This window comes from Aedes albopictus, chromosome 2 (genome assembly GCF_035046485.1).
Source record: "Aedes albopictus strain Foshan chromosome 2, AalbF5, whole genome shotgun sequence".
NCBI lineage: Eukaryota > Metazoa > Arthropoda > Insecta > Diptera > Culicidae > Aedes > Aedes albopictus.
The window spans coordinates 268,644,689-268,657,384 of NC_085137.1; the positions used below are offsets into that span (position 1 = coordinate 268,644,689).

At 38.9% G+C, this 12,696-nt stretch overlaps 2 protein-coding genes across 5 annotated transcripts in view; one reads left to right on the top strand and one right to left on the bottom strand.

The window, feature by feature from the left end:
• Positions 1 to 12,696, bottom strand: part of LOC109621778 (integrator complex subunit 3 homolog) — a 490,050-nt gene that overhangs the window by 385,357 nt on the left and 91,997 nt on the right. The gene's annotated exons all lie outside the window — the stretch shown is intronic.
• Positions 4,731 to 8,100, top strand: LOC134288977 (uncharacterized). The gene is made up of 2 exons (XM_062854935.1): positions 4,731 to 7,041; positions 7,108 to 8,100. The coding sequence occupies exon 1, from the start codon at positions 4,731 to 4,733 to the stop codon at positions 6,111 to 6,113; it is 1,383 nt and encodes a 460-aa protein (XP_062710919.1). The 3' UTR covers positions 6,114 to 7,041; positions 7,108 to 8,100.

Sequence of the window (12,696 nt, forward strand, 5' to 3'; positions counted from 1 at the left end):
TATAACCATAAGTCATATAAAAATCTCTTATATAACCGTAAGTCATATGTGTGCATAGAATATCTACGGGTCTGTGTCATTTGGCATAAAACCGTTTGGCATAAGGTCACTTGGCATAAAGCCATTTGGCATAACGGTCATTTGGCATAATGGACACTTGGCATAATAAAGAAGGGTGCATTTCGATTATGCCAAATGTCCATTATGGGTCATTTGGCATAATGGACACTTGGCATAATAAAGAAGGGTGCATTTCGATTATGCCAAATGTCCATTATGCCAAATGACTTTATGCCAAGTGACCTTATGCCAAACGACCTTATGCCAAATGACTTTATGCCAAATGTCCAGCTCCCGATATCTACCATGAAATACTATTCATTACAGTACCTAAATCACGGTGTGTTTATAGAGCAACTTTAAAACAAAAAAATAAGTAAGTCTGAAATTTTGTCCACTGATACTTTGGGCTATTCCCTTCAATTGGCTGGGTCGGTGGAAAACATCCATCGGGGGGTCTAGAACAAAAAATTTTTTTGAAGGTTTTTCATGAAAAACTGTGAAAAGCGCATATTGTAAATTATCGCATCTCCTACAAATAGTCAGAACTTTTTTGTCTTTGAAGATAGAACCATAAAATTTTCAGGCGTTTCGAAGTAGTATGCGTAGATGACTGTGTGAAAATTTCATTGAAATATGTTGAATGGTTTTCAAATAATAGCAAAACTATCATACGCATTCCAAAATACTAAGCTCAGTAGAAAAAAACCAACAAAATTTTTTTATGTAATAAATACATAAAACATATTTAATTCTAAGCATCCTGAATCATTATGATGGCGGTACTGTGAAAACTTGTTTTTCAAATGATGAACCAAGCATGAGGAAGAGTTGATTGATTGATCATTGTTAGGGCGTCGTTGACTAGTAGAATATTTTCAACATAAAGCTATATCTTTCGTAAAAATAACAAACAGTTTTTTTGTCATCGAAATTATTGCGCCACGCTCCTCTAAGGCCTTTTGCATGCAATTTGATACTTAGATAAGACATTAATCATTAAAAAAAATTTTAAAAAATGAACATTAATACAGAAAAACACGTTCTTGAAATAAATAATTAATACTTTAGTGTAAAGCTACATAATGGCAGTGTGTGTGGGTTTTCCTTTCATGTATTTGACTGTTCATCATTTGAAAAAGAAGTTTCCACAATACAGCCATCATAATGACTCAAGGTGCTTAGAATTAAATATGTTTCATGTATTATTATATAAAAAATATAGATATTTTGCTTTGACTTTTGCTACTAACCATAGTATTTTAGAATGCGTTTAATAGTTTTGCTATTATTTAAAAACCATTCAACATATTTCAATGAAATTTTCACACAGTCATCTACGCATACTACTTCGAAACGCCTGAAAATTTTATGGTTCTATCTTCAAAGACAAAAAAAGTTGTGACTATTTGTAGGAGATGCGATAATTTACAATATGCGCTTTTCACAGTTTTTGCATAAAAAACCATCAAAAAAAATTTTTAGACCCCCCTAGACCCCCCGATGGATATTTTCCACCGACCCAGCAAATTAAACGAAATAGCCCAAAGTATCAATGGGCAAAATATCAGACTTACTTATTTTTTTATTATAAAGTTGTTCTACACAACACACCGTGAAATGTCATTATGTCTACCTAAGGTAGTATAAATACGGGTGGTCATTATCAATTTCAAGCTTTTGTTTCACGTTTTACAAAAAAGTCGTGTATGGAAAACTTTTAGGTATGGTGAAAACCCACATTTTTTTCGAAGATAGTTTGACTCTATCTTTAAAATTGTATGAGTAATAAGTTGTTTTCTGATTTTTAAGGGGATTTTTGGAGTCGTATTATTCCAATTTAAAAAAATAACGTTCTTGTAAAATTTGCTCCACATTTGGCTTTATATGTGACCTTCCAAATGCCGCTTAAAAAACTTTTTTTTATTTTACCAGCTCCATGAGATATAAATATTTGAAGACATCGTTGTTTTTAAGTCAAAATTGCCCTAACATTTGAATGACAAGACCTAGTCAATATGCGTCATTACTTGCTCTTCAAATGCTCCGAAGCTCACATCTTCGAAAAAAATCAAATAAAAAAGTTATTGCAAAAAAACCGTTTTTGGGGGGCTCACCCATAGCCAAAACTTAAAATTGACCTACTATGTTCAAATTAAGAGCTAGATAAACGGCGAATTCGGCAAAGTTGCTCAAAATAGCATTGCCAACAACTTTGCTGAAGAACTTGATCGCGTATGACTTGAAATTTAAAAGTTCTATTCCAGATTTGAGTTAAGACGAGGACCACCCTAATCAAAAATTTTTGGAAAAGATGCAGCAAACAAATTCAAACAACTTCTCTGAAGACACCAAATGCCTAAAATTAACGAAAACAGAGATACGGATTTTTTTTTCTGCTAAAACGTGGATTCGGACCATTGTGCAATGATGGAGTGCTTAACGAAGTAGTAGGTACACTTGTTTGATTTCAATATTACGACTAAGAGGTTTAAGGCTATTCTAACACGTGTTATGTTCAATTAGTATTACAATTTTCATCCATTAAGACACTACTGTCGGATGAAATGTCCAATAATAAATAAATAAATAAATAAATAAATAAACAAACTCAACACAATCCTAGGATTTCAACGTATTGATCAATGATCATTGAAATATCACTAGCTTTCTTGTAGGCTTTTAGATTTGCTTTAGCCCTTTGCTTTGGTCTTTTGCTACTATATTTATTTAAAGTAGATAACACACACATACAAAACAAACACAAATGTAACAAAATAAATAAATTAAAAAAAAACGAAATGAATACAAGGGTAAAAACCCGATTTAATCCACCTATGGTGAACAGAACCCTTCTTACATTTATTAAAAATATTGTTGTATAATTCGTATTTAACAAATTTATTTTGTGTGATTGATTAAAACTTCTAGAAAATATTGTGGATTTGGCATCTAGTGGATTGGTTTCCAAAATGGCATCAGACCATGGACTAAACTACCAGAAATGCCAGACACCTCCTAGAATATTGTATGGAATGTTAAAAAAAATAGCTTACACATTCTGGAATATTGTATCTTTTGTCAAAGCTGTCAAAAGATCTTGAATCGATTAACAAATGGACAAGAAAATCAGCGAGATACACTTTGTCTAATATCTCTTAATCAGTCGAATAAATTAGCTCCGAAGTACTTAATATTCATGGTTATGGTGTAAAAAAGACAAAAATGATATATCTACTATATAAATGAGTTTTGGCATTAACTAGTTAATTTGGCTGTCCAGTTCTTGCATTTTTCCCACAATATATAAGTTCAAAGCTTTCTCTTAACATATTGTTAGTTTTCATAGAATTCCTGTTTATTTGTAATTTGTTATTTATAATTTTATTGAAAATAATAACCTGCTAGTACCGTGAGGTCGCCATTCACCGCTCATTTAACGGCATTTCCGTAAAGTATATGACATTAAAAATCGACGTTTGCGCATATTGCACTTTAATTTACGTTAACAACTCAACAATTATGTTGTTATTATAGAAAAAATATAAAACGATTGTAAAATATGTTTTTGCAATTTCTCATCGTAATAGACTGTTTTACCTCACGCAAATCTGACAGGAAAAGGCCTACTTTCCCACACCAAACTATCAGTGTTGTAATGGTTCATTACAGCACTGATTTGCGTTGCGTAATGAACCATTACAGCACTGTTTTCAGTTTTGATCAACTTCTTGATGCTTTCTGGACGCAGTTTTGAAAAACTGTGACAACTGCACAGTATAACCTGCTATGATCAGATTTTCTTAAACATAACTATGATCATCAGTGTGCAGTTTGATGCAAAACTTTTGTTAAAAACTATCCTCAAGCGGTAGGTAATTTATGAACTTTCAAAAAACGTTGTACGCGACTCGGTGCAGAACTCGATTTTTACAGCACTCGTCGTAATTATCCAACTCGGCAAGCCTCGTTGGATAAATTTACGACTCGTGCTGTAAAAATCGTGTTGCGTAAACTACTATTACAACCGAAAAAATAAAAAATCAAATGTGTTATCTCTTGGCTCCTATTACCGCTCATGCATCCATTTATCGCTTATAATGGATCCATTCACCGCTCACTGGATTATTTTTTCATGGAATCACAGAAACTATTCATTTATAAAAACAAAATACCTTTTATTTACTAAAGTATTGATGATTCATGACGTTGAGTCACCCTGTTTTGTCAAAATGGAATCTTTAACGGGTTTTACCTGCTGGATATTTCTTCCGCTGTTTGCCCTGAACAGTTCCCATGTTGTCCTGCAGCGCAGTGTGAGAAATATTTTTTGAGAACGTGATTTCAGGTGCACCCATATAAAAACTTGGTGAAATGATTTTTATTTTAATGTGGCCGCACGTTACATTCACTTTTGTTACTTATGCTACGTAACCGGCTAAGCAGTCTCTTGATGAAATCAAACGATGTTATTTGACTTTGCCCAACGTTTCGACCACTTTTTTTGGTCTTCTTCAGGGGTTCTGGAAGGTTTATTATAGTTTTTGTACTTTGGAAATTATTAAATCTAACTTACAATCGGTATTATCGTTCTTCGTCCCGCAAGCACCCCAAGTTCGTTCGAATTCTGCAAGGACATCAACGGAACAATATTTCCAGAAGGATACATCATGATATCTTTGGATGTCGTGTCTCTATTCACTAATGTCCCCCGAGAATTAGTGAAGCAATGCATAAAGGACCGTTGGACAGAGATAGATGCCGAAATCAATCAAAGCTTATTCATGGAATTGGTTGATTTCTGTATGGAGGCAAGCTACTTCCGGTATGATGGACGCTACTATATACAAACGTTTGGTACGGCGATGGGTAGCCCCCTATCTCCAATACTCACCGAAATAGCATTGGATTCGGTAATCGAAAAAGCTATGAGCTCCCTCCCCTTCCCCGTCCCGATACTGAAAAAGTATGTAGACGACATATTTCTGGCAGTACCCAGTGATGCGATAGACCACGTACTGCAGGAGTTCAACCAGCACGAAGAAAGGTTGCAATTCACGGTAGAAGTAGAAGAGGAATGCAAGCTACCATATCTGGACATGACAGTGATCAGGAATAGCGACCAAAGCCTGTCCACTGAATGGTATTCAAAACCGATTGCCTCAGGAAGGATGTTAAATTGGTACTCCTTCCACCTACCGAAATACAAACTTAATGTGGCCAACAACTTCATCCACCGGGTGAGTGCGTTATCACCGAACTGGAACCAGGCAACAACGAAGACGGTCATCATCCAACAACTCACCAAGAGCAACTACCCCCGAACATTGATCAACAGATTGATCAGTCTATACAACTCCCGGAACAACAGTAGGCAACACCAGAGAACAACCATAGCCGAAACTCCATCAGCACCGTCCGTATCCGAACTTGAAGAGGTCAGGCCAAGTCTCGGGCCAGGCATTCCAGCATCCAGCATCGAACCAAACGAAGTAGAGGAATCCAACAGCGCTCAACTGCATATCGCGTCCGATCACCACCAGATTGAAGACATCTCCACCAACGATGAGCAACAACAAAAATCGTACCGCTCCATTCCATACGTTCACGGTCTGTCAGAACGGATCATAAACATACTGGCTCACGACTATGCTGATATCACGATCACATGCAGACAATATTCGACGGTAAAGAGTTTCCACACTAGGGTAAAAGATCCTGTAAACAAAACAGAGCAGAGTAATATCATATACAGAATTCAATGCAAAAATTGCCCCCAATCGTATGTAGGAATGACTCAAAACAAACTCAAAAAAAGACTGTATGGACACAAGACGCACATCAACAAATTAGAACACCTATTAGAATCAGGACATACAAACACAGACACAGAAATGATAGCATTAAGAGAGAAAACAGCATTAATCGAACATTGTATTGACCACAACCATAGATTCGACTTAGACAACACACAAGTAATTGACAGAAGTGATAAAACACACAATCTCCCCTTTTTAGAGAATGCCACATCACAAATACACCCAACACTGTGAATCATCGCACCGACGTTTGTGCACTGAACTACAAATCAACCCAAATTTAAGTTGTTTTGACGCAATCCCGGTCTTCCGTGGAATATTGTCGCGCTTATCTTTTATTAGAGTCCTGCGGCGGTCGTACGCTCGCAATGCATACCGCCGCATGACAGTCGCAAGGCAAAACAAAAGAAAAAGTGTTCCCGCCAAAAACAAAAGCACGTGGGTTTCGCGAAGTGACAGATGTTTTTGAATGTATTTGTGACGAACGGCAAGAGTAGCTCAGTGGAATGAGTGTTCTTGCTGTCAAACCCCATATAGTGGAATTATGTACTTCTAAATCTGGTGACGCTGTTATGATTAGTGACTGTCGCGCTAATATCAGAAGCCAGAGGCAGATAATCGCCATATTCTGATTTTTCTTGAGAGGCATAATAACTCAAATTTGCGTTAAACAGCGAAAGTGGTGAGTGAGTAGTTCTCGTTTGAGAGCGGCAAAAAAATCAACCCAGTGGTAAGTTATTTTCACCCAACGGAGGCCTCAAATGACGCAAATTTAGGTTAATTCAAGAAAACCCAAATTTGGCTTCTTAAACGAAAGAGCAGCGGATGCGTCGATGCTTCTCTCTTTGTTTTCGACAACATTGCGGTGGGGCGAGGGAGAAAACAACCCAACTTTGAGTTAAAACTTTAAGCAGTTTAGCCAAATTTGAGTTTTTAAAACTTATTCTTTGGGTTATAATATTTTTCCGTGTGGCTTAAGCACAACGTACGCAGCCATCCTTCACACCATTGGAGAAAAGCTTCATAGACGTTAAAAGAGAGACCAAACCCACCATTTTCAATTTCACAGTTGCAAAACAGAAAGTTAGACAGTGCCTAAAATAAGTGGAAAAATTAGTGACGAAAAATTAGAAATTAGCTACGAGAATCACTAATTCACCACGTAACGTCCAAACCAATTTGTATACTTCGACCAAGAGATTAATGTTTGCATGTATGTTTGTTTTAGCTCGATGTACAAAATAATTAATCAGACCCCGACAGTTCAATGTAGACAATTTGACGAAGAACGATAATACCGATTGTAAGTTAGATTTAATAATTTCCAAAGTACAAAAACTATATAATAAACCTTCCAGAACCCCTGAAGAAGACCAAAAAAAGTGGTCGAAACGTTGGGCAAAGTCAAATAACATCGTTTGATTTCATCAAGAGACTGCTTAGCCGGTTACGTGGCATAACTATCCCATTCAGTCGAACCCTCCCAATCCATTCACTTTTGTTACGATACTTTACTAACATTTGATCATTTTTGTATGATTGAACCAAAATGAGCGGTGAATGGGGCATGAGCGGTGAATGACGACCTCACGGTATACACTTTATATGAGGTCAGCATTATTTATTGAAAAATAATTTTCCTTAGACTGGTCAAAAGCTCATGCAAGATAACAAGTGAATATAGGGTATCGCGCCACTTGGGCGATGGCTTCTATATTCGTCTGTTTTCCACTATAACTCAGTCAATTTTGAATCAATTGACTTGAAATGTTGTACACGGGTAGATATTATACCTATCTCACCACATTCCAAAAGTTGTGTCAATTTGTTCAAATTTGACTGAGTTATAGTGGAAAACAGACGAATATAGAAGCCACCGCCCAAGTGGCGCGATTCCCTAATAATAAATAAAAATAGTTATTTATGCAACAAGTTGCAAAATGATGATTTTTTCAGCACGAGTCGTACATTTATCCAACGATAAATACGACGAGTGCTGAAAAAATCGAGTTTTGCAACGAGCTGCATACAAAGTTTTTTTGCAATTGCGAAAAATACCCATTCAGGATAATCTTCTCTGATGGAGCGGACCTGGTGTGATGGTTAGAACACTTGACTATCACACCGAGGACCTGGGATCGAATCCCACTCCCGACAAACTCGCAAAATGTGAGTTCTTCCTTCGGAAGGGAAGTAAAGCGTGGGTCCCGAGATGAACTAGCCTAGGGCTAAAAATTCTTATTCTTATTCTTATTATTGTTATTATTCATCAAACACGAAAGTCTACATGAATGAACTTAAAAACTAACAAATACATCACAAACTTGAACTCAAACGATTACGGAAAACATCAATATTAACATTAAAATCAAACAAATCAAACACGCAGTTAAAAACAGCACATATTCGTCTAATTGGCTCTTGTTGAGCATAGTCAGTGCGTTGGAAATCTAATCTTAAAAACGTTCGCGTCCTTAAAGGTCTAGGAATGACATTCAAATTAAATTTTGACAAAATATAAGGTTCATCAATACTTCCTGTTAAAATCTTTCCTGCAAAAACAGCCATTGCCACTTTTCTTCGTTTCTCGAGGGTATCAAGTTCTAGCAATCGACAGCGATCTTCGTACGGAGGAAGCTCATACGGGTTATTCCAGGGCAGGAACCGTAGCGCGTAACGGATGAATTTGGACTGCACCGACTCGATTCGCTTTATCCAGACGTCATGGTAGGGGCTCCAAACCACTACTGCAGTTTCCAGAATTGATCGTACCAAGGAGCAGTAAAGGGATCGCAGACAATGAGGATCGGTGAATTCCTTGGATATCCGAAAGATGAACCCAAGGTTCTTGTTGGCCTTCGCAATAACGAACGAATAATGTTCCCTAAATGTGAGCTGTGTGTCGAGAATTACTCCTATGTCTTTGAAGCTAGAAACTCTTTCAATCGCACCACCTTCAATTGAGTAGGGCCACATTAGTGGATTTTTTGACCGGGAAAATGATATCACGGCACATTTTCCGACGCTTATAGACATGCAGTTGTCCTTGCACCAGTTGGAAAACATGTCGACAATCTTCTGTAGCTGCCTGCAGTCATCAATTGACTTCACGATGAGGAAAATTTTTAGATCATCCGCATACACTAATCGACATCCAGCAGGTATAATAAGGCAAATATCGTTGAAATACAGCGAGAACAGCAGAGGTCCTAGGTTACTTCCTTATGGGACGCCGGAAGGGTTGATGAACGCAGCGGACTGGCAATTACCCAGCTTCACACATAACTGACGGTCTACGAGATACGACTCCAGCCACTTTACAAAACTAGGTGAAGATCCCAAGCGAAGCATTTTCTGTAGCAGGAGCTGATGATTAACTCGATCGAATGCGGCCTTCAGGTCAGTATGAATCATATCAATTTGAGCGCCCTCCTTCATATTGGTGATGAAAATGAGGTGAATTGTACCAGGTTCGTAGAAATAGACCTTCCCGGATAAAACCCATGCTGGTCCACTGATATATACGATTTAGATGCACGTAGAAGCTCCTGACTAACAAGTGTCTCCAATAATTTAGAGCCAGCGCATAGTGAAGTTATTCCACGATAGTTCTTCACATCTCTTTTTTCTCCTTTCTTGTATACGGGGAACAAAACGGAGTTTTTCCATCGATCCGGAAACGTGGATTGCCGGATTGAACTGTTGCAGATGAAGCGTAGGGGTTCACATAGAGCATTTGCGCATTTCTTCAATACAAGTGTCGGAATCCCATCAGGCCCAACCGCTGAAGAGGCCTTTATTTTGCGTAGAGCTGTGAGGATGTCTGTTTCAGTGTAGTCACCGACGTGAAAAATAAGCACATTTTCCGGAACAGAACTAACAGCATTGCTGAGCTGTTCAACACTTATTGGTTGATCGTCGAACACACTCGAGAAGTGTTTTGCAAATAAATTGCAGATCTCATCAAGGGAATCCGAAGCATCATTTCCGTAGTACATCGAAGTTGGTAGCCCACGTTCTTTGCGCTTTTCGTTTACGAATGACCAGAACCCTTTAGGATTACGTTTAAGATCTGTTTGCTTACGGCGTACATACCTTCTGTATAGTGTACGATTGTAACGCTTGTACCTAGAGCTAGCAATGATAAAAGACCCTCGCGTATATGGGTTTCTGTGCCTAGAATACTTTCTCAACGCCGCAGCTCTTTCACGCTTCAACTTTCTGAGAGTTCCATTTGACCATATTGGTTTTTGAGGTGGTCGACGCGGTGGAACAACATCTCGAAACCTTCCACTCAGTGTGCTGGTAAAAATGTCCAGTGCCATATTAACATTTTCTGCTTCATATACAGGACTCCAATCAACTGCAGAGAGTGCTTGATTAAGAGCGGAGAAATCAGTTCGTTTGAAATCAAACGACGTATCTTCAGCAATATCCCTGAAGCGAGTGAGAGGTGAACTCTGGAAAGCAACCACAAAGGGTGGATGGTGCAGGTCTACACGTGTTAACGGTTCAGCTGGTTCACATACAGTACATTTCAGCACTATGTCATGACTCACGAATAGTAGATCAAGAGTTCTATTGAAGCCATTTTTGTTTGGATTGATCTGTGTCATGTTGAGCATCGAAAAACCATCCAGAAAGATAGCGCTGGTCCTAGAAACAGTCGAAAGCTGTGGGTCCACGGTCAACCCATGTGCAGAAGAGGGAAACCATGTTAGCTTCGGTTGATTGAAGTCACCAAACAGCATGTGCGCATCTAGTAGTTCCGATGAGCTGACGATTGTCTCGATTGAGTTAATGAAACCTCCAATAGTACTGGAATCAGATGCCACATCCGGCGGTATATATACGACCCCGACATACGTTTTACTTCCAGTCACTTCAATGCTGATCCATAAGTGTTCAATGCCTTCAATGTGAGCGATATCGATTTGTTTGGAAGCAAGCTTGTTGGTAACAGCGATCAGGACACCACCACCTCTCGACTTACCACTGCGTGACGGGTCACGGTCGTGGCGGTAAACGGTGTACAGTTGTCCAAACAACTGTGGCGAATGAATTTCCGGATTTAACCACGTTTCCGTCAGTACGACAACGTCATACTCAGCGTCTAATAAAGCCAAATAAAAGTCTTCAATATTCGTTCGCAGTCCTCTGACATTCTGATAATAGAAGCTTATAGAATGCTCAGATGAAGATAGCGGCGCATCAGAACCCGCTACAGGGGGGACGGTTGACTGGTGTCCACTCCATCGGTACAAACGTGTAGATTTGTTCCCTGAAAGACAATGATTTCTCCTAAGCTGTGTGTAGTATCCTGCCATGCTTCGGCGTGACATATACTATGCATAGATTTACCTGCCCGAGCAGTACGTCGCTCATCGTGGTTGTTTGCTAGGTGTAGCTCAACTGGAAGCTGGTGGCCAGCCGAATGGTCCTGAAATCGGTCGTCATCATTTGAATGGGGTGCAGCATCATAGGTAGCTTCGGCAAGACATATACTGCCAGCAAATTTACCTGGACAAACGGCGTGTTGCTCCTGTGAGTTGATGTAATGGCTACGTTGTTGATCATCTGTTGGTGTATGCTCAGAGGTCTTCAAACTCGAGGAACTCTGCAATCGGTGAACATCATTTGATTTTGGTGCAGCATCTATATTAACTTCGGCAAGACATATACTGCCAGCAAAATTACCTGAACAAACGGTGTGTTGCTCCTGTAGTTTCAAGATGCCTCCAGTTAATTGCTATGTCGAGTAATCAATACGCTGTTTAGCAATCTTTTCACGTTTCCGGTAAATGGGACAATCCGTTCCCCACGCTGAATGGTTGACATCGACAATTTCATCACATGGTGATTTTCGATCCTTGTTAAGTCGTTCACAGTTAACACATTTTACGAAGTCAGCTTCACATTCGTCAGCATTATGATCACCAGAGCATTTAGGACAACATGCATTGCTACTGCATGAGGACGCCTTGTGGCCGTAGGCGGAACAATTATAGCATCGAAGAACATTGACTACTTCTACAACTTTGCAACGGTTCCATCCTATGTTGACACGTTTCGACCTTATCAAATGTTCAAACGAACGTGCATCGACCTCCAAGATTGCATCGATTGGATTTGACTTCCGCGATTTCGTCTTTTGTAGCCTTATTATCTTCAGGTCATTAGATTCAGCCAGGTTATTCTGTCTTGCAAGCTTGGTGAGTATCTCTTCAGGAGTCAAGTCGTCAGATAAGCCAAAAACCTTTATCCTAGGTTTGAGGGGTTTCTGTATGGATATGACGTATTTCTCAGATAGCAGAGTCGTCGCAGTATCAGCCAGCTTCTGTGCATCTTCGCAGGTATCGCATCTAATCACAGCTTCACCATCATCCTTAAAAACAGCTGCTTTAACAGAGAATTTCGCCGGGTCAAGCTTACGGTGTACATCCTTTTGTGTCGTTTCTGAAGTTTGTTAATACAGATAAAAAAAAAAATCTTAGCTTCACAAACATGAAACCAGGTAGAACCACGTGGAAACTCTAATGCACGACAGCGCGGCTGTTATGTTTGATCAGATTAAAGACATTGTATGCTGAAGACACGAAATCTGATGATTGTTGCTGTTGATGATGATTGTCGCGTCATGACAATGATGCTGTCGAGTAATGCTTTTAAAGCGCGTTTGACAGGTCTCCTGCTCGATTGGAATGACATTGACAGCAAAATTGGAATTCCAATTGGAACATTTCGTGTCTTTGCATATAGTGTCTTTAGATCAGATAGGCTACCCGAATAAAAAATACAGTAGAAAAACCGAATGTTG

Coding starts and splice junctions, on each gene's coding strand:
- LOC134288977 (XM_062854935.1), top strand. CDS start 4,731: ATGATATCTTTGGATGTCGTGTCTCTATTCACTAATGTCCCCCGAGAA.